We start from the raw sequence: 25516 nt of genomic DNA, 5'->3' as shown, positions 1-25516 counted from the left end.
CTTTTCCCATGCTTAAAAGTTATAATGTTACCGAGGCACATTATTATTCATATTCGGCGTTGTTTCTTCGGCTAATTATCTGTGTTAGAAAATAATTTTGCACGTGTGATTCTGTTTATTCCGCTGGAGTTGAGCAGCACAAAAGGGCAGACATTAACGATGCAGTTGGAATAGCTGAGGAGCCAATTGTGTACACAAAGCTGGCTGACGCGGTCAACAAGAAGCTTAAGAGGGATTGGGAAACTGTGGATGCTCGGCCAGCATAAGCACAGCAAATTTGCATTCTGTTAGAATTTACATCTGGTTAGAGACCTGTTTTAGAAATAACAAAGCCATCAACCTTTTTGTCCAATCATGTAATGAGGGAGTGTTTTGACACAGAACGGAGCGTAACAAGCGATGGCTGATTGGGGGTTTGGGCAGCATTGTTACAGGAGGATTTTAGCTCTTGTGATTTTGCCAGCTGACAGTCGATGTTTTCTCCTTCCAGCTACAGTATATCAACCAAGCCTTAGTGACACAGCAGCTGCTGGAAACCAGTGCACTGGGAGGTCAATTCACACTCAGACTTAGTAGTAGTGACGGACACAAAAAGATGTGATTATTGGTCACTAACCCAACACATATGAGGTGTTTTTAGGGCAGGGTATTGAAATTCTACTTTTTCAGTACCGACCGAAGTTTTACCTATTTTAGATTAAAGAAAATGGTCAAAATCGAAGCAGCAGAGGCTGAGATATCTGATTTTTTTGTATATTTAATGTATTATGGGTCAAAAACTCCAAAAGCACAGACTCTCCAACTCTCCACTTTCCAATAATGCCACTCAATAGCGTCTTTCATCAGACACAGAGAGTCATTTAGTCAAACTTGGGAACGCCACCTCCAGAGAATCCAAACAATACCCAACCCATGGCGTCATCGCGTTGCTTTAAAACAAAAATAACGCTTAAGTGCATTGTAACATCCCTTGTTTTTAGCGTCCTTGATGCTCTTTGATCACCCATTTATTGCATGTATTGTCTGAATGAGGTCTCTTGTGCTTTAGCTGTGCTCTGACTGCAAGAGGAGCTCTGATTAGTCAGAGCCGAGAGCCCACAGACGAGAGGAGTCTCGACTGCCAGTCTCCCCGAGCTTGTGTTTTCCCAGCAGCCACGTGCGCAGAGTTGGAGAGTTTCTGCAGGCCCAGGAGAGAGAGCACCCAAGCAGATTTGGACATCACTGTAATTGGGCAGATCTCACCCTCCCGATCCCAGGGTCTGACATTTATCTATTAATGATGAGCACTTAGAACACATGAAAGGGGGATCTGTTAAACAAGTTTTTGTGAATGACTTTAGAGTTGTGATTATGTGTCTTGGGGGTGAAAACCTTTGGTTAGAGATGTATTTTGTGCGTGTTGGTACACAGTTTTATTTGGTGTCTTTGCTGAGTCTCATTTGATATGTTTTAACGGATGTGCTTTTGTTTTTATACCTTTAGATGGCCAGATGTGACTGCAATCATACTTTCAGAACGTGTACAGTAAAACTTAAAACGAGGATTGAAACGGTCGTAATTACAAAGCTTTGATCTGCATTATAGAAAATTAGAGACTTTCTATGTTGGTGGAAATTCATTCAATATTTGTTGTTTTTGTTTCTAATGCCATCAATCACACCAGTGCTTTAATTGAATTCATTTTCGGCACATGCAAGTTAAGTACGTGATGAGCTATGAGGTATATGAATCAATTTTTTATGATTAAGTTTCTGTATGATGATTTTTTACAAGTGAAAAGTAGAGTGCTTGATGTGTGTTGAGTTTCGTGCAGAAACTATTCAGAGAGGCAAAGACCCCACAAGCCAATGTAGCCAAAATCTTAATGAATATGCTCAGATAGACAAGAAATTGCAGCCAAATAAAAGAATAATAAAGGCATCCAAACCCTAACAAGTCTGCCTTTGTTCTTCCACTCCACCCACAACAAGTTGGCTGCGTGAAAGCAGGCATTGTTGCAGCTTTGAGGGCAGCTCTGAGAGTTCCATGCCCATCGGCCTTCAATCACATGGGATGTCTGAGTTTGACAGTATAAAGTCTTTCTTCTAGAACAAAATAAGACCCCTAAGCAATAGTGGATGAGCTGTTAGTAACCATACAGTCCACAGGGAGGTAGACCAAGCATTGTAGTACAGTATACACAAAGCGTTGGTTAGGGATAAGACAATGGACTAGTAGAAAACATTACTGCATGCTGCAACACTCTTAAATTTCTTACATTTACTAATAGTAGTAAAAAATATGTGATTTGTTTGGTAAAATTACATTTGACTTTACACAAACTAACTAAAAAGTATATTGTTATTTTTCTCTTGCATGATTGCAGTAAATGTTACTTCTCTTGCTCCCATTGAATTTGTAGCAGCTATTGTCTTTTTCCTTTTTCTTGCAGCATCCTGTCCTGTCATGCACCTGCTTGTGGCCATCTCCTGTTTCCTTTGACTTTCAGAAGATGCCAGCGAGGTTACGCTGTGAGCTCGCGCAGAGGCGGTAAGGCGGCTCTGGAGTCGCCTGGTCGTAGTAGGTAAGCTATTCACTAACTGGCAGCATGTAAGGATTAATTCCAGCCTTACAGGAAGAGGACACCATCGGTTTCTGCCCTGGCCAAATCAATAGGCAACATTCTTTCCAGCATAGCAGTCAATACACCACACTTAAGGTGTCTGAGGAAACTAAAGAACACCAATAATTGTTATTAATGTGTTGAATATCCCCAAGCAAGCATTGCATTTAGAGGCATTCTCCGTCTAAGAGACATTCAGCCATCACAAAGGCCTGCTGTATATATCCCCTATAGGCCGTGTTAAATGGTGACCAGTATAATATCTTTTTTTTTCCCCAAAATGCCCATTGTGTCTGTAGTGTTGACTGTTAGGAGGATTTTTATTCATGCTAATGGCGTGACTACTGTAGAGTGAAATGGGTGAGTGGGCACAGACATTCGTGGTACTCAGAGGATGGACCATGTTTTTACCGAATACCTGCAAAACTGTTGACATTCACTTCATTCTTTTAGCTGCACTTTGTGTTCAGTCCATTGTGGTCAACATGGTTAACATCATACCTGCTAAACTTGACAGTGTGAGCATGTTAGCATGCTGATATTAGAATTTAAGTACCGCTTTGCCAAAGCACAGCCTCACTGGGGCACTAGCACGGCAGTAGACTTTTAACGTTCACACACATTTTAAATGACTCCTATTGATATACAGCTATGTGGACAGGGTGCTTTTGAGTTGGTTGTGTTATCAGATACTTGCTATTGGAATTAAACTCGATTCAAAGTGTTGGCACGTGTCCTTGCGTCCTTGACAAACTGAATTTCTCGAATCAAAAAGAACTGCACGTTTTTGTGTTTGGGCAAAATGTTTTTTTATGAAGAAAGTGATATGAAAGATGTTTTCAGCATCCGAAAAATGCTAATGATTGAGTTTGCCTTTCATATAAACAAAAAAAAATATCGTTAAAGCAAAAAAAAAAAACTACAGGATTGACTCAGCATAATCTGACTGGAATAGATTTTTAATTCATATCCCATCAGTGTTTATTCAGTGTAAAAACACCACAGTTAACTGATTCTGAATAATAAATAAATAATAAATACGTCCTCACAAGAATATGCCGTGTGTTGCAGGGACGTGACACAAACAGACTTTAGTGCACCAATTTGCACCGCCCGCTGCACGATGTATACAATGCCACTCTATCAATGCAAGCAACTATCAAGTGAAGGACAGCTAACAACAAGCATACATCACTTCTCCGTTTCCATCATAAACCAGATGTGGGTTCAGAACTGGTGAAGGTAAGGGACTACAGAAGACGAGGGGGCTCTGTGTGTGTGTGTGTGTGTGTGTGTGTGCGTGTGTGTGTGTGTGTGTGTGTGTGAGGGGTTTGGGGGGGGTAACATTCAAAATTCAATCAAGTGAAGGCCATCTCCAGCAGGGTAACAGGGAGTGGGGGGGGGGTAAGAAATGAGGGGAAACTCAGCTGAAGTTTCCACTGGGCCTGCTGTGCTCCTAATGCAGCCTTGGATGTAATTGGGTCCCAGAAGGCTGTTCATTATCGGGGGTGAGCGAGGCAACAAAACAGAAAGGAGTGGAAAGAGAAAGAAAATGTCTCATTCTTTGCTCAGTGCCTCTGTCCCGACACCATTATGGGACAAGAGTTAATTAAAAGAGCAGTTGATGCCTCTGTTTTTCTCATCAATCTCACTTCTGCTCTTATTAAGTTTGTAATGACAGCGGAGCTTGTCCCCGTCTGGCACCAGACACACAACAAGGGGGAAGAATGAGAGGAAGGGGAGGGCGGGGCAGTTATTATGAGGGACAGCTCATCTCAACAAATCTCACAGTGGTCAACAGCTAACATTCTCCGTAATCCCTCCATCAAATCTCAGGGTGACGATATGTAGTTGGTGGAGGAGAGTTGTGCCCTTATGAAAAGACGGCTGCTTTATTTGGGGTGTGGCAGAAGAGCCCGTTTAAGAGGCGTGGCTTTTCCACTCTAATCCCGTGGCTCCTATCTCCACCGCCTTGGAGGCCATTTTAATTCCCTCTATCATTACAGGGACCTTCCCTGGAAAGCTTTGGTAAAGGTGACTGCTGACACTGTCATTCACAAGGACTATTTCAAAATGTCAGCCCATAGCTGAGATTTGTCTCATTAAAGTTGGTGGAGTCCATTACATCCATCCCCTCCTTCGCCTGCCACACTCAATCAAAATGACTTGGAGGAGTGAGGAGGTCGAGGGAACGCTCATAATCATGCTTATTTGCATGAGAGTTGGAGTGAGACAGACTATCACTGACCAACAAGAAAGGAGTGCTGCAGAGGGATTCGACTAAAAGAAAACCACTGCTCGTTGTTGCTCGCTCCATTTGAAGACATCACAGGCAGGCCGGCTTCTTTTTTTGTCTTTCCCCTCCAAATTGATGCCAGCAATGGTGGTTTTCAGCTCAGAGACATCAAGAAATGTCAGCCTAACTGTGATGAAGACACCGGAACATCATCCAGGCTTTTGTTCAACAGTCTTGTGACCTGAAGATTTACATACAGCTTCAATAAAGCCAAACACAAGATCCACCCACATGCAGCCTGGATCTTCATCTAAAGCACATCAACATCTTTACAGCTGAGGGGTTTCAAAGCCGAGGGATCACTCATGTAGATGTGTGACATCTGTGGCTGCAAGTGCGTGAATGAGGGAGGGACGGACCCGGGCTTTTTGTCTCTCTATCAGTTTCGCTTGCATCAGTTCGCAATTGTGAAGCTGACAAGGAAAACAACCATTCTGGGAATTTCATTACGGCCATTTCAGTTTTGTAGCTCACAGGATGCTGCCGTGTTTGTGTTGCTCCATATTTATAGTTATATATTCTGCTCACGAGGCCTGTGACCTCGCTGACCTCAAGTTAGTTGTGAGAAAAAGTCGATTACATGCCCACAGTTGACTTAAACCTGTAGAACAAAAGGCATTTCTCCACTGAGTAATCAATGTCTTCATCACTCAATTTTTTTGTAAGTTTGGTCGAGCTTAAATGATTAGCTGATCCTAATCATTTGACAAATGTGACAACTTGCCACTTTTCTTTGTGATAAGAAAGCAAACTTGCTATATTTGGATTTTGAGTAAAGCTGAAATGACTATTCAGTTAGTTGATTGATAGAAAATGAATTAGCAACTTTTAAGAGAGTCCATCAGTTGGTTAAGTCATTGTATCAGTTTCACAATTTTCTGTTTTTCTTTGTCATGTATGATGGTGAACATACTATTATTGGGTATTGAATTGAAAAACAATTTGAAGTGAAGCTGAAAGAATTAGTCCATTGATTGAAAATTAATCTGCAACTGTCTCAAAATTGTTGAAGTTCTTGTGTTAACTTCTGAAATTGTGAGGATTCACGATCATTCGCAAGTTTCGGGGTGTTTGAACAAAAAAAAAGTTTAGGATGTTACCTTGGGCTTTTTTGTGATTGACAATTTCATTTCAATTTCATAATCTAGTGGATTATTCATTACTGAAAATGATCATTACTTGCAGCCTTGATCTGAAAACACCCCCATGATCTATTTAATGAGCATTTCGCTGGTTTCCAGAATGTTATGGAAAAAAACAATTAATCCAGAAGTGATTTGTTGGTTAACTGATAATGAAAATGTCTTTTGTTACACCTCTTCAGTGCCTGATTAAATCTCTGGCTGTAGAAAACAATTAAACTGGAGATCTGTCTGTGCCCGCCTGAGAGCTTCTCAAGTAACCATCCACCACTGTTTTGTTTTTATCAGAAGGAATATTCACTGTCACATGTAGAATTTCTAGCCCAAACTAATTAGCATCATTTTCACTTATTGAGCTGCAGAACTTACTTTCAAAAGTGCATCTAAATGACATAATTATGTAAGACACATGCAGAGCACAAAAAGACACATTTGATATTGTGACTACAATATCAAATGAAATCACCTTGGATTAAAAAAAATAGCTAACATTTATTTTTTTTTTCCATTTACAAAAGATGTTCAGAGAGAAAAAAAAAATCCATTAGCAGTCATCCTGCTGTCTCAGATCCATGTAAAAAAAAAAAAAAAAAAGACAAAACAGAACCATTGTCTATCTAAACATGGCTTTCACTTAACTGTTTTGTTACAGATAGACCAGTCTGTGTGAAGATGCATGATATTCTGATCTGCAGAATCTGATAGATGGCAGAAGAGGGCGTACGTCAACGAACAAATTCACCCATTTAAAAGACATTTTGAATCATTTATCGAGAGGAAAAACCACAAAGGAAGCTGCGCTATTTTGAACACAAGGACAATGAAAATAAAACAGCTGATGTTTAATCCATTGTGATAATGTTTTGTATGAAGCAAAACTGTTGTACATTACATTGTTGGAACAAGGTTAGCAGAAAGTAGAAAAAGGTCAATTGCTTTAGCCTGCATGAGTGTGTTCCGTGCGTGTGGGTGTGTATTAGGGGGTATTACAATACAACTCTAGAGTCTGAAGACACTCATGCCTTAAGTACAGTTAGAATAGCGCTTCAGTCTGTAGAGGAGCACTTCATGGTGGCACACGCGCTGTTTAAGCCACAAGAGTACAAGAACTAGTAAATGCAAGGACACAAAGACATGCTAACAAGTAAATTAGCTCACAATTTATCAGTTTCCCTCTGGCAATACTCTCAGGATTGACCATAGAAAATTAAATGTTTCTAGCTCAGGTAAAATTGCTGTAGCGAGATCTTTAAAATCATTTCTCAGCACTGACCATAAATAAATATGGAATATACAAAAGAAACTGTCATTCTTTATTCCTTAAAACGTATCATGGAAACAGCTATTGGCTGATAAAGGTAGAGGGAGGCATTTTGATGGACCTGGCTCGTCTTTGAGTCTTGTGCCTTATACAAGTTCTCACTCTAGTGGTATGTGTGTGAACTGCAGGTGATTGTGGCCATGCTGGGAGGGACAAATGGCAGCTGGGAGTTCAAATGTGCTTGCTTGTGCTGTAGTGGTCCAGGTCTGGATGATAATGAGTCTAGCAGAGCCTACATGGTTGGTTGGTTGGTTGGCTTGATCCTCAAGGGGGTGTTCTACAGTCCAAAGCGAGCAGGGGTGCGTCTGGGTGTCATGGGGGCCTCGTCTTTTCTTCCCGGTGTGCAGATTTTCAGTCCCCTGAATCAGAGAAAAATCAGCGGGAAGACAAGTTTAGTGTTTAAAAAGACTGAAGGTGAGGAGGACCTGAATGTGAACATGAAAGCAGCAGGACTGAAGGAGAGTGAAAAGGCTGGCTGGTGTCTCCGTGAAGAGTGCTGGGAAGTAGAGCCTGACGCCTCTGACAGCAAATCTATCATCTTTAATTACAGCAGCGTGACACCCTGACACTGCCCACACATCCCTCGTCTTCCTCTCACTCACTCACACACACACACACACACAGCAATTACAACCATCAGGCCATAACCCCCTTCTGTCACTGTGTCCCCGTCTCTCTGATCACCTCAGGAGAAACTGTTGCGCTTCCCTCAATACACTAGCTGCTGGTAGCTTTGTAACAGCAACGCACACAAATGAGGACAGTGTGCTGTGTGTAGAAGTAGGTGGACCATGTAAAAATGTGGAGTGCTTACTGGATTTGAACACAGCTTTGCCTCTACAGGGTGTTAAAGGACTACAACCATTAGTTTTACGTGTTTTAGACCGTTCACTAAAACTAAAACTGAATTTACATACACATAGCAAACCCTGCTGCTGTGTTTTAGAAAGAAGAATATATTTTTCCAGCTAATCCAAGAATCTCTACAGTCAGAAAATCTCAAAGCTGTTAAAGTGTTGTTTAATTGATCACATCTGCATTCATTTATTTCAGCGACATTTTTAGTTTATTGGACAACATGTGGAGTTATCCAATGAATGTGTACCTAAACTGCATTAGCACACAGCAGGACTGCAACTTTAACAAAAATTAAGGCATATTGGATACACTTTGTGATGGATTACACAACTCAGGCAAGTTCCAAAGGTTTGCCAATTGATTTCCAACCCATTCAGAAAAGAGCAGAACCCTGAGAATCTGGTATCATGAGAAAGTACATCTATAAATAATTTTTTTTTTGTTTCTTTTCAGTGCAAATTCGATACCAAAGGCTGAAAACTTTATCTTGAGGAATACAAACAGGTATTAATACAAAACATTTTTAAGTCAAATATCGCAACAAAAGCAGCTGTCTCCCAATAAGTTATAGTTCTGATCAGAAACTTCATTCAGTGCCAACTTTTACTACTTGACAATAAAGCTGCAACTAACGATTATTTCAACAGCTATAAAATGTCTGAAAATAGTGAATGAATGATGCCCATCACACTTTCCTGAACCCCAAAGTGACTTCTTAAAATGTCTGGGTTTTTTCCAATCAACTGTCCAAAAAAAGATATTAGATTTACAGTCATGGACGACAAAGAAAAGTAACAAATCCTGACACAAGAGGCTGGAACCAGAAAACATTTTCTCCTCATCTACTTGACAGCTTTCGTTGTTCGGCCCCACAGTCACGTTTCAGTCACTATCGAGGTTTGGTAGCAGGTCCTAAGTATACATGGTTGCTAAGTTTTGAGGCATTTTCCTTTAAGTGCTTCATATGGAGCCACTCGGACCCCCACTTCTAGCTCTTCTGGCCGAAAAAAAAAAAAAAACTTGCGCTGTTCCACTTTTATACGCAAAACAACTGACTGGGCCTTTTCCTAATTCACACCACTGATCCGTGCTGGCGAGCAGGGAGACAGGTGATAAGCGGCAGGCACATGAAGGTGTACCCGACGAAATGCTTCATCCTGGTCACACTGAACTCAGAGAGGAGACGCTTGTGAGGCCTGCCGGAGGACAAAAGGCAGCCAAGAGCCCAGGAGAGCCGACGCCATTCATTATCACACATCCAGCTACCTCTGCTTAAATCTAATTCTTAATCCCATACCTCGAGTGTGATTATTTTCAACAGATCTGTCACAGACGTGGTCACACAAACTCAAAGAGATAAACCAGCTGATTAATTAACAAGAGAAGTCCTGTTTTTAAATCTGTCTTTATAACCTATTTCTCTCTGTAAAGCTCACGGATGGGTGTGAAATTAATTTTTTGGTCTAATTTGAAATTGAACGTTCCCCTCCTTTCTCTGCTCTGCTATGGCACAATTTAAATTGCTGCAGTAATGGGGGTCAGCCAGGAGTCAATATTATTTCTTTTTGTCTCGTCTGGAGGGACCAGAGGTGAGAAAAGCTCATCATGAAGAGTGAGAGAGGTGGAGTAGAGAGAGTGGGAGAGGAGGAGAGGAAGGGAGGGGTGAAGATATGGATTGGCAGCGAGGTAGGCAAATTAAACGTTTCTATCTTGACTTTGTATGGAGAATGAGGGCCACGGGGAACTATTGTTAGAGGCCCATGTGTGATGAGGAGGCAACAGGAGGAGAGATGGTCGCTGACTTACCGAACACCGCCAGTGTTCTTCTTCTCCTGCTCATCACGCCGCGCTCGCAGCTGCTCCTCAGCCAGGGACATCTCCTCCTCCATGTTGGTGATCTCCTCCTTGGCCCGGCGACGGTTCTCCTGGAGGAGCACCGCAACAGATGAGGAGGGTATACAGAAAAACACGGTACACTATATTCTGTACCGAAATAAGTGGAGACCCAAACATTACAGCCATATGTGATTGTTTTGACATCTTATTTCAAATCCAATGGGCATTAATATGCTACTATAATAGTCTTCACTCCTCTGGGAAGCCTTTCCATAAGATTTTGGAAGCTGGCTGCAGAGATTTGAATCCCTTTCAGCCTCAAGAGCATTAGTGAAGTCAGCCTGAAGTCGGGTGATAAGGCCTGGCTCACAGTCTGTGCTCCAGCTCATGCCTAAAGTGCAGGCAGGTCAAGTTCTCCCACAGCAAACTGGGAAAATCATTTCTTTATAGACTTGATTTTCAGCGCACTGACATGTTGACAGAGGAAAAGACCTTCCTCGAACTATTGGCATAAAGACATCGGGAGCACACAACTGTCTAAAACCGTGGTTCCTAATCAGGGGGCTGGGACCCCCACTAAAGCTCCTGGACATTAGGGGTCATGAGAGGATCAAAAAGACAGGAAAGCAGAAAAAATGATTTTTGCAGCAACTAATTCTTTTTATCATTAGACTTAAAAAAAAAAAAAAAAACTGATTTCCTCTTTTATACAATTTAATCTCCTCATGTCCCAAAAATCAGAAAGTTGTCACACGCTGCTCCAGACCAGAAGTACACAAACGTGTGGACATTCCTGCCGACATACTTGTGAATTTCTCTAATACGCACTGAGCAAGTACCAGCCTTGCCTTGCCTTACCTGTCTGCTTTTGCCCGCATGTTTAATGCTGTAAAACATGGGCCCAAGTTCTGCCAGCCACTCTCCATCCACTGCGGTCACGCACTGCATGTACTCCTACAAACACAAAGCACACGTTAAACATCACCAACGCATGTGCCATTAATTGTTTTCTTGCTTAGTTTAGCAGCCGACAGACTTTTTTACCTTGGTGGTCATGACGAGCTCGTGGTAGATGATGTAGTCAGGAGTGTAGCCCATACCAAACAGGGAGCTGGTGGGGTGGAGGTGACAGGGCATGCCTGTCCTCACATTCACATATTCACCAATGCCCTGGGAGCAAACACAGGCATAAATAACGAATTAAATGTGCGACTCTGAATTTCTGGATTGGGAAATGGGACCCATGAGTAGAGTGCTGTGTGTGTGTTGGCGCGCTTTAAGGTCAGATCAAAGGTAATCTGGGTTAATTTGCTTCTCCACCTGACTTAGACAGCAGGAAAATAAATCTGAATTATATCCGACACTGCTAAGATTGCTTGGGTTAGCCGGCTAGTCATAAGTCAAGCGGAGAACCTTGATTATATAGTCATGATTTCAAATTCCCTTTCAGATTTTAGCGCTGTATTAATGTGAGGCCAGAAGGGATATTTCACTACTCTGTAATTATGCTACTATAAATCTGCCACAACCAGTTGCCACTAGGCGTAACATATTAACTGAGGAATTCCCAGAGCACACAAAGTACCTTGAGCTTGGCAGCTTGGTGGAAGTAAGCAGCACAGATGCACTTTCTGATGATGTCCCAGTCTGACCCGCAGGAAACCAGGTTCATCCTTTGCTGCACCATGATGTCCTTCAACTGGGAGCGCACCTCACGCACCTACACAAAAGAAATATATATATATATATATTGGAAGTGGAACCTCGCTGAAAACTACCAACAAAAAAATTCATCAGTCAGATGCATTCTGCTGTGCACTTGTCCTGTATATAGCCGGAATGGCAATAAAGTTGATCTTGAATCTTGAAATATCACTATTTGCTGTCTTTTAATCACTACATTTAAAAACCATTCAGCAGGATATTGAACAGGCCTCACAAGACCCGAATCCGATTTTTCACATGATGTTCCAACACATCTTAAATGTGCTGGAATTCAAGAGAAAGCTGAATGACAGGTTTCCATCCAGGGCCACAGGGTCTGAAGAGAGAGAACAGCTTAAGCAGCGGGAGTCTGACCTTGCGCATGGCCTTTGTGTGGATGAAGTGCTCGTTGCACCAGACACTGGAGTAGTTGTTGTTCTTCCACTGCATGTAGACGTTAAGGTAGGTGAGATGGTCGCTCTCTGGGACTGAAAACTTCTCCCTCACCTGGTCACTCTCCTCTTCACGACCCTGCAGAGAGACACAGGTCAAGTTTTCCCATATATCACATATCAGTGTTCCATTGTGGAATATTGTACTTCACAAACAAATTATTTTATGCATTTAAATGTGAATTATTAAATGCAGTATTTAAAAATGCAACTTTTTTGGCCACGCAGCAGAAAGCTCTGAACACAGTATCATCATCTTTTAAGCTGATTTGGCAAATTTGTTAGCAAACAGTTGCATATTTGCACATCCAGCAGTTATGGAGCAACATTAACATTCATTTGGAGTCAAGTGTCTGGTCACCTTGCGAATGTAGGTCCAATAGTCAGTCTGCTTTTAGCTCTGTTTTTGGTCTCAACTAATTCCTCTTTAGCTGCTAAATGCTCCAGTGGATTTTTAGAGCTTTTTCATTAAAACAACTGCCTGCTACAGCGGGTGCTGTGACAGTGAGGTAGAACAGTAAATTTAAGGGCTGGAAAACCAAAATAAACAGCTGAAATGACTGAAATGCTCCACAGAGCTGAGGGGAACTGCAGATTTGAGCGATAATTCTCTGTGTGTTCATCACTACAAACACCTTTCAAATACAAGAAGTCATGGGGCCCATTGTTCATGTAAAAATGTGGATTATAACCACTTTAACACAACAAAATACACGAAAAACAAATTAATTCTTAAAAGAAATTACAAATAAACCTAAGTTGATAATAAACAGAAGGTGTTTCAGTTCTGCTGTAAGTGTACCAAATGAAACATACCTTAGGTCTGTAGAAGATAGCCGGCACAGACAGCATGGAGACGATGATAAGGATGTCAGCGCTGCAGCCCATGTCACAGGACACAATCAGCATCTTGGAGAGGGCAGGGTCAAGGGGAAACTCTACCATCAGGCGCCCCGTCGGTGTCAAAGAACCTGAAAGGACAAGTAAGAACACAATTACAAGGTCACACACGAAGAATATAAAAGTGCAAGAGACATGAAGAATGCAAGAGGGACGAGCACAAGACGAGTGATAAGCTTCTTTTCAATCAAAAGCCTGCTGGCGTGATGGAGAAGCCAGCGTAATGTGACACTTATTTGTCTGTCACCGTGAGAGAGGATGAACTGCTGACAGTTGAGAATACTTGTACAGAAAAAAAAAAAGAGTGAGATCAAAAACTTTGCCGGTTCTGATTTAAATGATTAGACGACAGAGTCTAAGAAGCTTATGAGGAGGAAAGGCAGAGAAGCAGAGCAGCCAGTTTGGGGCAGGTAAGCCTTAATCAGAGATAATCTGCTGTTAACACACCATACAGGGAATCATCAAAAGTCCCTCCTTATCCTGAAATCCCTAAATCCCCTGGAATCTGGCTAAGGATGAGACAGAAATGAGACCCGACGACTCAAATCAAACACAGGATCAGTTACTAGGCAATTACTCCACTGGCTAAACCTCACAACTACCTCCTCCAGGCCTGTTTGCAGAGTCTGCATCATCACCCCAGCGTCCTTTATTAACAGCCAGTCTCCCGCCTGTGTTTGTGGTGTCAGCATCACTATGGAGCAGCTCAAAGCAGCACTGAGGGGGAAATACAACAAATACCCAGTATCCTCTGTCACAGCTTCATCCTCATCTGAAAAGGAGGATGATTTATGTTGTTTGGCCCTAATGTATACCAGGCCGGTCTAGGCCAAATACTAAAGGCAGGGAAAAGAAAACTGATTCTGGTAACATATGATTAGGATACTTTGCATGATATTAATTAATACATGATGGATGAGTTTTAATCTATTGTTTAAATTAGATGAGCAATGATGAGCTGACAAAACAACTTTTTTTCCAAAAATGGCTTCTCAAGTGTAAATAATTGCTTGTTTTGACAGTTTTCAACTGTTGGTCGGACAAATGTTGAAAACATGACCATGTGATCTACAGACTTGTGGTGGACATTTTACACATTTTAGTCATATTTTGCAGATCAAACTATTACTAGAGAAAATAATTAGTAAATGTGAAGTAAACTTAAACTAAAAGATTCTGCATTTACTGATGGACTATTTTGACCTTATAATAATACAACCAGTTCAGACTGTTTTCAGATACATACAAAACTGAATGTAGGTCACTGATAATTTTTTGATAAAACTTACTGAACTGACCAGAGAGCAGTTAAAATCTAAGGTACTGAGTTTTGGTAGATTTATTACGGTTTTACCTGTGTTGTCCAGAGCTCCCAAGATCCAGAGTTGGTACATGGAGTTGAGCATGTTATCCTCAGGTGGTGGATCCATGAAGTGGAAGAGGAGCAAATCCTGAACACCCAGAGACTTCAACAGCAGGACTACATTGGCCAGGTTGGTCCTCTGGATCTCTGGTATGGTTGTAGTCAGCATCTCATTCTTATAGGCGCTCTGAGTGTAGAGCCTGGACAGAGAGTAGGGAACAGAGACAGACATAGTGAGTGTGGGAACCACAAGAATGATATCACAGTAAAATCATATTTTTAACAGGAAAAATGTAAAGAGGTTTGTATATTCTTGTTTAGTTATGATGTAAACGGACATGTTGCACCGACAGGGAGAGCGCAATTAGGAATATGCTCCTCTGGATCTTGTAATGTGACACTGATGTGAATTATTTTGTTCTCTGTTGCATGCAGACATGCAGTGAGCACTAGATGTAGATCCGCTGCAGAGGAAAATTCAGAAAGCTATAGTTTATTTAAGGAAACATCCAGAGCCAGAGTTTAAGAAAAGGGCCTGACTTAACAAAGCTCTCAACAATTACCGCTGTCTTACATGCGGGTTTATAATTACAAAATGATTTGAATGTATATGGAGGTTTTCAGCTTGTGAGTGCATGCCTGCAGTCACAGCTAATAGGTTCTTTGAGTGGGGAATTCTCCACGCAAGCGGAGAAAACCAGCGTGACTCACTCTGTCTGCTCTCCAACACATACAAATATCCACAGCCACTAACACCTTGACTGTACTTGGTGTAAAGCTTTTCCAAAACTGATTCCTCATAGATTCGTCTGAGCTCGTGTGTTAGAGCAGGTGGGCAGGATTAATCCAGGAATATGTGGGCTTTCGTAAGTATCCTAGTTCATTAGCAATGCAAAATGCATCACCCTATGAGTGTCCATGTAGTAGTAAGTAAATGTGGCAAAAGGAGGAGGGGTCAAGTGAAAACATTTGACAGATGGTGATTGTGGCACGTTTCCCTGCGATAAACAGAGTTACACTGCATGAAATCCTCTGGAGATCAAGGTTCTGGCCCTATTTATCTCTTCCTGCCTCTGACGGTCTTAGAAGTATGATCATGTCACACATTTAGAGCCCCGAGCAAACCATCTGAGGATGGCACTGATCTAAAACAAAATATGGGAGAGAAACATATTCAGGTGGTTTATTTCTGAATGTGAACTAAGATAGAAACCAGATTGGGAAATTCCTGTATGTTCCAAATGAACGTATACTCCCTTTTGTAGGATCGGAGGACTTTGCAGCAGCTTTGCAGGAACCAGAATATGGCATCAACACTGTTTGTGGGTGTACACATGTGTTTTTTGGCTGTGTGTTGAAGACATACGTATGCAGAGGACGTTACCTGTAACACTGCCCTGGTCCTGTGCGCCCTGCTCTGCCAGAACGCTGGTTGGCATTAGCCTGGCTGATGGGATAAACCTGCAGAGCATCCATTCCAATGCGAGGATTGAAAACCTGTTGGAGTAAAACAAAAATAGTATCCTACTGGTTTAAACTTGTACACAGGGAAAGGACCTTTCAAGAACTGCAGTGTGTACAAAGTATTTATACTATGTGATTGAGGCCTTGGAGTACCTTAAGTTTGCAGTATCCTGAATCCACGACAAACATGATTCCATCCACAGTGAGGGAGGTCTCAGCGATGTTGGTAGCAACAATGCATTTCCTCACACCATCTGGAGCCTAGCAGAGGATGAATTAAAATCAGTTAGCTTTGTTTTCTTGCGTATATTTATTGGAGGTATATCATAGACAGTTACAGATACAAACCTTCTGGAAGATCTTGGCCTGGAGGTCAGAGGGCAGCTGGGAGTAGATGGGCAACACGGCCAGAGCAGGAGCATTTTCCAGGTCCTCCAACCGCTCCACGATCTGATCCGACGTCACCTGCAAGGATAAGGAAATACCATATGCATCAATCATTTTTGTGGGTAAACACTAATAATTTACACAAGACGTGAAAAAAGGGTTGAAAACAGAATTTCAATGGCTGAGAAAATATTTGTGCTAACATTTTTAGAAACTGGGCTTTTATGTCTTGAAAGGGGGAAAAAAATCACAAAAACTTCATCTATACAGCACCTCAGGTACAGGTAACTTAGATCACGGTCCTTTATGCCAAAATTCATATGCAACAACAATTTGAGTGATAATAGCAGCCATGTTTCTCACCTCAATATCCTCCTGACCAGGCATGAAGATGAGGATGTCTCCTATCAGCCCACTGAGGTGAATCTGCAGGGCCTGCTTTACTGCTGCCTCCACGTAGTCCTCCTGAGGAGTCTACAAAGCACAAGACACAACAAATCAGTCAGACACAAAACCAAACCACTGAAATGACCCCACAACCAAAACATAATTCATAGCACTCTGACACAACAGTAAAGTCAATTTACACAGTATATTTACTGTCTATAGGATATTTGATACATTGAAAGCTGTGTATTGTAGTGAAATATGAGTGTGAAACATCATTTTACTGTGCTCATGTCTGGCAAAAAGACTTTTCTTAAGGTTAAAGATACTTTAAAGGTTCAAGATTTAATTCTAATTTAAGATGATTGTGCTTTGAGAAAATATGTCATCTGAATAATAATAATAAAGCTGGCAAATGGATCAAGCAGCAATAACGTACTATGGATGTAGTGAAAGTGTCTTTAAGTGAAAGTAGAACGGAAAGAGAAACATACCTTGCTGAACAATATGTCCACAGGAAATGTTCTTCCTGGAATGTGGAATATGGGTACGTTGCCGAAAAATGCAGCAAACTTGTCTGAGTCCATAGTTGCAGAGGTAACTATGAGTTTCAGATCAGTGCGTCGAGATACAACCTGATAGGAAAGAGTTGACAGGGGAGAGACGGTTGAAAGAAATCATAGGGTACTAACACTGAAATCAGAAAAGGAGACAACACTACACTGTCATTTATTATTTAGATACAGTGCACGGCTAATGCAGTTATGTGTATGTCTTGAAAATAACAAAAAGAAATCCATATTTAATGGATGTTAGGTAGTTGTGTACTGACCTCACGTAGCAGCCCAAACAGCACATCAGTATTTAAGGAGCGTTCATGAGCCTCGTCCATGATAACAGCACTGTAGTGGTCCAGGTCGGACTCCCTCAGTGACTCCCTAAGCAGGATACCGTCGGTCATGTACTTTATCAACGTTTTCTCGGATGTGCAGTCCTCAAAACGGATTGCGTAGCCCACCTGCAGGCAACGGTTTCAGAATGATCAACTCAAAATAATGTAAAAGACTTTTCAAGTACTTGCTCACAGGCAAACAAAAAACTACTGTATGATGTGCATTGGCATTACAAAAAAGACAAACTAATTAAATCTTATTAAAATAGAAAATGCTACTTAATCCCGGTGATTGCAGTACCAGCCTTTTTTGACTAGATCTACCTCACATTTAAGCAGCTCTTGCGCTTTATGCTCCCCAGACTCCCCAAGACGCCAACCCATGTTATGTTTTCCCTTTGTCCACTAGATGGCAGTGTAGCACATTATTTGCTTACTAATGAGTCTACAAAGAGGACCTCAGACTGGGTATCACACAATACAGTAAATACTGAAGAGCAAAAGCTATCAAAGACAACTGCATAGCGGAGATATAAGGACATGGTAGCCCTGTTTGTCTTAAGTCGGTGTTCAACTACATGAGCCATCAGGCAGGATTTACTGTTTTACCATATTAGTTAAAATGCATCTTTGAAATTGAAAACGAAGGCAAACTGAAGGAGTCTTTCAGTTCTTGATTTTCTGTAAATACTACAACTTCTACCTCACTCAAACTCATCTTCCCATACTTTCCTTTGTCCAAGAGATGTAGTGAACTCCTAAAACCGTTTTCTACATAATCAAATAAATACTAAGGGCATCAAAAGCAAATTCATTCACATTAGATGTTCACAAGGATTGCTGGTTTGCAACAGTAGGGCTGGTGTTCCCAACTGTGGTGAATATTTGTTCATGCATCAGACAGCTGTCTCACCTCCTCTCCGAGGTTGGTGCCGATCTCCTCACTGACTCTCTTGGCCACACTCATGGCTGCCACTCTCCGGGGCTGAGTACAGCCCACCATGCCATAGCTAGTGTAGCCATCTTCGTGCAGGTACTGAGTCAGCTGGGTGGTCTTCCCACTGCCCGTCTCCCCAACAACAATCACTATGCTGTTGTCCCTGCAGATGCCAGTGCACACATTGGAACAGCCAAAGTGTTAACACAGTCAAAGAATAACTCTTCACAGTTTTGATGAGATGTAAAAATGAAAAAAAAAACATTTTAGATGGAATTGGATTCGAGGGCAGCGATGAATCATCGGGATATCAATACCTTATGATGTTAAGAAGTTGCTGTCTGACAGCAAAAATAGGCAAGTACTGTCTCTGTTCCAGAAGGGTCTTCTTCTTTGAAAACTCACTGCTGGCCTCCGTCTTCTCTTTCATGTGGTCTGCAAATTTCTGCTCCGCTCTGTAAGGCAGAGGCAAAAGTCACCAAAACTTAATATGACAAGTGGATTATTAAAAAGACTGTGAAATGTCATCTAGATCCAAACTTTGCACAAACAGTCTGGTCACCTGTAGTCTACTTTGCCGTCCTCGCCCACCACTTTGCCCGCAGAGCCCTCTTCATCCTCCTTCTTCTTGATCCCCATGATATCCCCCAACTTGGTGCCTGCCAATTCCCAGTGTTTGTGCTGTGCCTGAAAACATAATTATTCCAATTACATCACATGATTATGAATATTAAAACTTCAGTCTCACACACAGATTGCAATTTCATCCACATTCAACACTCAGAGGAGATGATGAAGCATCTGGTGTTGCATTTGTCAACTTGTGATCACTGATGGTGGCATCATCGACTACCAAATCATTTACTGAAGTTATGATGTCAGACATCACTGGCATTATCAATGAGACATGTGATCACCAGCAAACCTCATTAACATTTTATTTACTTGCATTATAAAAGAGTTAATGCAATAACTTTTGCCCCACAATTATTTTCGAATTCTTTCACAATTGAGAACAGAAGAATTTCAGAGATCTCACAGTAACCCAATCATGACTATATATTACAGATGAAAATGACTTTCATACAAAACTCATACAGTGTCAGACCCACAATAAACCCTGGTCAAGGGTCATTCACCGGCTCTCTGACTTTGTCTAAACTGTGTTCTTAGCTTTAGTTAGTAATCCAGCTAACCTTCTTGCGCTCTTTCTGCTCACGATGTTTACGGACAAGCTGGCTGCCCTTACGAGAGATGATTGCCATGTCAGAGGTAGCATCTTTCACAGGGATGACAGGCTCTGGCTACAGAAGGAAAACGAACACACACATACAAACATTTAGACCAATAACAAACTTTTTGAGTACAGTTCTGCCAAAAAATATGACATGTAAGGCACTGAATCATTATTAAATACTTGTCTACAGGCCTAGTCACCTGTAGTGACTATGTAACTCGTGACTACAGGTCTTAGATCATCAACTGTTTAGGTTTTGTTTACCTGCTTGGTGAAAACTATTCTTCCATCCAGAAAGGGAGGAACCAGATTGTGAACCAGCAGGTGAACCTTGGCAGCATTGTCTTCCTCAAAGTCTTCATCCACCTCCAACCTCTGCACCACACCACTGGTCAGCATACGGTTGGTCTCCCACCGCTCGTTATCCTGAGACAAGAAACACACCCTTTTACAAACATATACCAAAAACAGACGGATGCACTAACAACGGAAAAAACACACATATACAGTACATACAGACACACAGTTCTGATTAGGCTGATGTGAAGCACCGTGGTCGTACCTCATTGATCTGTCGTTTCTGCGCAGATATTCTTTTTTGAGTCTGCTTCTGGAGGATCTGCTCTCTCTTCTTTATATATTCATCAGAGGTGGAAGTGAAAGGGTTGTGGAACTCATCATAGCCTTCATCCATCATGTACCAGTCTCTGTCAGCTTGCTGCAAAACCAGTCAAAGATGTAAAAAAACAAACGAACAAACAAGTGCATAAGCAGACAATAGTTAATGGTTTTTGTGAGGCATAAATGAGGGGTAACTGTGTCACTCACCCTCTGGTCCTCCTGCCACTGCTCTTTCTCGTTTTCATCATCAAACATAATTCCTCCCTCACCGTCTTCCTTCCTACCTGAAATGGATACAGAATAAGAAATGTTACCAGGCATACAGTATCTAAATCTTGCATGTGAGCACAAAATGGCTTGTGTTTTAGAACAGTACCTTTTCCTTGTGATAAACGAGGAGTAGAACCCAAATGCTTTCTGTCATTGGCCCACTCGTTGTACTTGTAGGATGGGGTAGGCAGGGGTGTGTCGTCAGGGTAACGGCCTCTGACGGACCTAAGCAAACACACGACAGACATTAGGTAAATATCACGTAGCATTAGTTTCTCAAAAGCTCAGCAGTTCATGTCGAATGAAGAGCAGAACTTACAGTGAGTATTCATGAAAGCCTGATATATCTAAATGACAGTATATAACAGGGGTGTAATGACAATACTTTGCTATCCAATGTGACAATGTATCAAGTAACTGAAAAATATTGTGAAATCAAACACAAATACACGTTGTAACAGTAGTGTTAAACCATTTATGATTCTTCACATTAGTTTTATATGAAAGAAGATTTATGAAAGGAGGAGGTGATTTATTTATTTTCCATCATATCACAGCACAAAAATGAATGAGAATTAACCATCTCCTTTACATATTTTAAGACTACTGAGGAATTCTTTTTTGTCTTTGTTCATTTTCAGTCTCTTGTCAGTCTCAAGTGCATTGAACCATCATGTATGTGTGTTATTACAATTTCATTATCTACTTTAAGTACAGTGTTTTTTAATAAAACTAAGGCTTTTGGATTAGAGGGTTAAAATGTGCGGTAAAATGAATGACAGCCGTTTACCTGTCCCTCCTCTCGCTCTCTCGGCTGGAGCGATGGCTTCGCTCTGAGCGATCCGACTCTCTGTGAGATGGGGCAGGGGACGGAGACTCCCACTGTGAGTGCCGTGAACTGGCATAACCACTGTCATCCTCTTCCCAGTTGGAGCGTGAGGGTGTGAAAGAATCTATGCAAAAACCAAATAGGTTTAGGTAACCAATTAAGATCTTTTGAACAGGACAATTCTAAACGATACATTGAAATAAGAGCAAATCAATGAAAAAGAAAACTACCTCTGGGCCGATGCTGTGGTGTCTGGGGTTCATCTCTCTTACTCCCCCGGCTGATACGATCGGACCAGCCGTCTCTCTGTGAGCGTTCACTCCTCTCACTGCGCTCTGAGCGGCTGCTGCTGCTGCCACGGCTGTGGCTGCCCTCTCGCTCATCTGATAGACAAGGACAGGAGAGAGTTACTCCCAACAACCACGACTGGTCTCAAATTTGCTTTATTTTTTGAGTGAGTGATCTACCAATAACATTTTTCAAATACTTGATCCATTTTACAAAAACTAAGTAATGAAATGAAAATGAAAATATTTACAAGATATTGAACCATGACAAGTTGCCAGACAAAGTAAACAAAGCAAATCCTTCCTTTTCACAGACTATCAGCAAATGTTTTTAATTTTTATTTGATAAATGATGCTGGACTAAATCCAAAAGTCTAGTTGTATTAAAAATGAATATTACTACTATATGACTAAGTAACCTGAGTGATGTTTAGAATCACCTCTTTCATTCCTTCGGTCTCTGCCTTTATCTCTGCTCCTTTCTCGTTCTTTTTCTCGGTTCCTGTCCTCTTTGGAGGAGGCATAGACTCCATGCTCACGTCTGTCTTTCTCTCTCTGCTGGTGTCGGCGTCGGAATTCCTCACTGACCCCGCCGGGGTTTGAGGGCGTCTCGGAGCCAGTCACACGATACTTCCTGCTAGCAAGACTAAAATGGAATATTACACATTAGTCATACTGTATGTATTTGTGCACTACAATAGTTATGAAAACAACTATTACACTCCTTTAAAAGAAAGGAGTGTAAATGTTCCAAGTTTATTTATCTTTTACAATGACTCAAATTGACTGTCCTGGTTTGATTTTTCAATGGTTTAGTAAGATGAAAAGAAAAAAATACCAACTGGGATGTCCATATGGATAGACTCAGGATATTCAATATAAAAAAAACAAGACATCATAAAAAACAAATAATCATATTGACAATGACAAATAAAATTTTGTGTGAAATATTTTCAGCCAATTATGAAAAAAGTGTCCTACTTTTCATAGTCATGGAGTTTAGTTTTTCATTTTTACTTAATTCCTGCAGTTTGTATTTCACCATTTTAGTTTTCTCAAGTGGCATTATGAAATAAAACAATATATTTTATTTGCCTTGATTCATTTTCTATTGCATGTCTTGTTTATGTCATGTTCTCCATAGACATGAGAGTTAAGCGTTGCCTTAATTCCATGCAATTATTATGTAATTTTTAATGTATATATAATTTTCAATCAGTTATCCTGAGTGAAGCTCTGACACTTACCTCTCCTTCTTAGCTCCTCTGTTCTTATCATCATCCTCTTCTTCAGACCCAGAGTCACTTTTACCTTCCTCCCAGTCCTTGTAAGAAGAAACCTTTGACTTCTTCCTACTTCTGTCATCGCCACCATCATCTGCCTGCTCCTTGGTCTCACGCTCCCTCCTCTTCTGGGCTGCCAGCAGATCCAAGCCCAGCAAGGAGGTGCGGGGAGTGGGAGCCCGAAAGACATGGGGCTCTGCTGCAGCACTCTTCTTCTTTACTATCAGTCCGCCGACTTGAGCTGCTGGATCAGACCCCTCCAGTCTATGCATGGACACATCGTCATCCATTATCTGAGGGGAAACAATGACACATGGTGAAAATGTGTAAAGCTAAAAAACATTTGCTCGTGACGACACCTGTACAGAGCATCGACTCAGTTATTGTTTCAGCGTTTGACTTAACTAGAGCTGAAACTAACGACTGTTTTCATCATTAAAAATTAATTTAAAAAAATACAAAGAACGCGACACTGATATCTTCCTTATACAGTCTAAACTCATTAATATATGGATACACATTTAGCACTTTTTTGATCAACATTAGCACATTTGTGGCCTCAACATTTAGCGTGTTAGTCCGAGGTCGCAAATGAGGTTAGTGGCATTAGTAAGTGAGTAAAATTGTTACATTGCCTCTTGTTTGATACCACTAATATGAAATGAAATGAAACAATTAAGCTACGTACCTCAGACAGAGCAGCTAGCCTTAGCTAGACTACTAGCTAGCAGGTCCTGACAACACTGAGCGGCAAACTGCGGACAACTGCCGCGTGTCTTTTGGGCTTTAAAATACAGAAACTCTCACATCAAGTTAAACATTTTAGGCCAACTAATGGTGGTGAAAGTAGTCCAGAAAATAAGGGACCCGTGGCTGTCACTGGGAAATATTTAGACTGCGGGTTTTCGTAAACACAACGCGTATGTTTACCGACAACGGAGCCGCCATTGCAATCCCACAATTCTTAAAACTTTATTTAAACGGGTTGTGTTAACAGAGGGAGAGGAGTGGCCTGTATGCACCAGACTCCTACAACCACACAGGATAAAGCACAGCAGAAATCAAACAACGGCCTGTAAATGTGAACAATAAATGTGAGAGAAAGCATCTACTAAATCGAAAAGCTAGCTGGCTGATATAAACATTAATTGTAAAAACAGAGTGTCCCGGAAATGTTAAACTTTTCCAAATAAAAGTAAATTCAACAACTACAAATCCCTCCAGCCTTAGAAGCCCATAACTTTCAATAGGTAATAAACAACATCATTACAAATCATCATTAGACACACATGCATTGCTAGCAATTCATTTTTGTTTTATTAATTTACATATGTTTTGCAAGTCTTAATCACTGACAGAAATTCTACCATGGTCTTGTCTACATGATACTTAAATACTTAAAAATATGCCAAGTAGGCTATCAAATTAAATATATCAAATATGCTTTAAAGGCCAAGGTCACACCACTATTAACAACTGACACAAATGATGTAAAAAAAAAAAAAAAAAACAGATACCACTGTTAAAATTATGGAAGCATATTAGTCAGTAAACTAATAGCATATTCATTTAAAGAAAGTGTAGCTGGGGTGAAAGCACTAAGAGTTTTAAACCAATTTACAAAAAGAAAAAAAAGCTTGAGGTTGAGGATGGTCACACTAACTGACAACATTTTAGATTAAAACATTTAATTGATGGTCACGTTAAGTTGACGTATTTTTACTTATTCTTTAAAGACTTAGAATAACATAATAGCCACAATGAATGAATTAAATTTCTTCAATTGTGAAGACACTATGCACAGTGCTTAATTTGTTACATTAATTATGAGAAGCCAGTACTTTTCAGTTAATCACTTGGTCCCCTAAAATGTTTTTTTGTTATCATTTGTTTGTTTGTTTTTGACAAAAGGTCAGACATGATGCACCACAAACAGTGATCTCTGAACGCTGCTCTGAGTTATCAGTCTCTCTATGACACAGTAGCTTAATGTGGACTGTCATGTAAGAGGTTCTGGTTAGGTAAATTATGTTCACACTTAACATGGTGCACAAAGATATTCAGGCCTCTGTTGGGATGGGGGCGGAGTAGGTGACAGGGTCTGAACCTTATACAGCCAACAAGTGTTTTTGCTGCTGATATTTTATCTGGTTGTTGGACCAAAGGTTAGGCTACGCTGCTTACTGGCTTTCCAAAGATACATCTGAATGTAGCTGCAGAGGATGAAATCCAGACTTTATATGTGACAAGAAAACGTGCCCAGGGCTGTGGAATTACAACAGAGCCAAGTTTCTGTTTTACTGCCTCCAAATCTGAAGTTTGTGTTCAAAGGTTAATTTTGTATGTGACGTAAATGGACTAATTCTACTATGTATACATTTAAAATATGTATATTTTGATGAGATAAATACATGCTGTTGTATTTCTTGGGGTTTAGACTTGCACATG

General features: G+C 41.0%; 1 protein-coding gene across 1 annotated transcript; it reads right to left on the bottom strand.

Annotated features, from left to right (window-relative positions):
- Positions 1-7206: 7206 nt before the first annotated feature.
- dhx38 (DEAH (Asp-Glu-Ala-His) box polypeptide 38) lies at positions 7207-24015 on the bottom strand. Its single transcript, XM_070845517.1, has 27 exons — positions 23757-24015; positions 23033-23361; positions 22226-22431; positions 21729-21881; positions 21460-21622; positions 20776-20894; positions 20607-20683; positions 20341-20496; positions 20043-20204; positions 19738-19845; positions 19104-19228; positions 18859-18996; positions 18518-18704; positions 17545-17730; positions 17207-17347; positions 16689-16799; positions 16287-16403; positions 16092-16199; positions 15859-15971; positions 14466-14674; positions 13028-13182; positions 12135-12290; positions 11641-11775; positions 11100-11225; positions 10914-11009; positions 10026-10144; positions 7207-7720 (listed from the first exon to the last, which is right to left on the bottom strand). Exons 2-27 carry the CDS (start codon positions 23356-23358, stop codon positions 7639-7641), a joined length of 3774 nt encoding a protein of 1257 aa, XP_070701618.1. The 5' UTR covers positions 23359-23361; positions 23757-24015; the 3' UTR covers positions 7207-7638.
- Between the last annotated feature and the right edge of the window lie 1501 nt (positions 24016-25516).

The sequence above is a fragment of the Pempheris klunzingeri genome, chromosome 1 (genome assembly GCF_042242105.1).
Source record: "Pempheris klunzingeri isolate RE-2024b chromosome 1, fPemKlu1.hap1, whole genome shotgun sequence".
NCBI classification, from domain to species: Eukaryota; Metazoa; Chordata; class Actinopteri; order Acropomatiformes; family Pempheridae; genus Pempheris; species Pempheris klunzingeri.
This window is presented reverse-complemented; position numbering and strand designations above follow the sequence as displayed.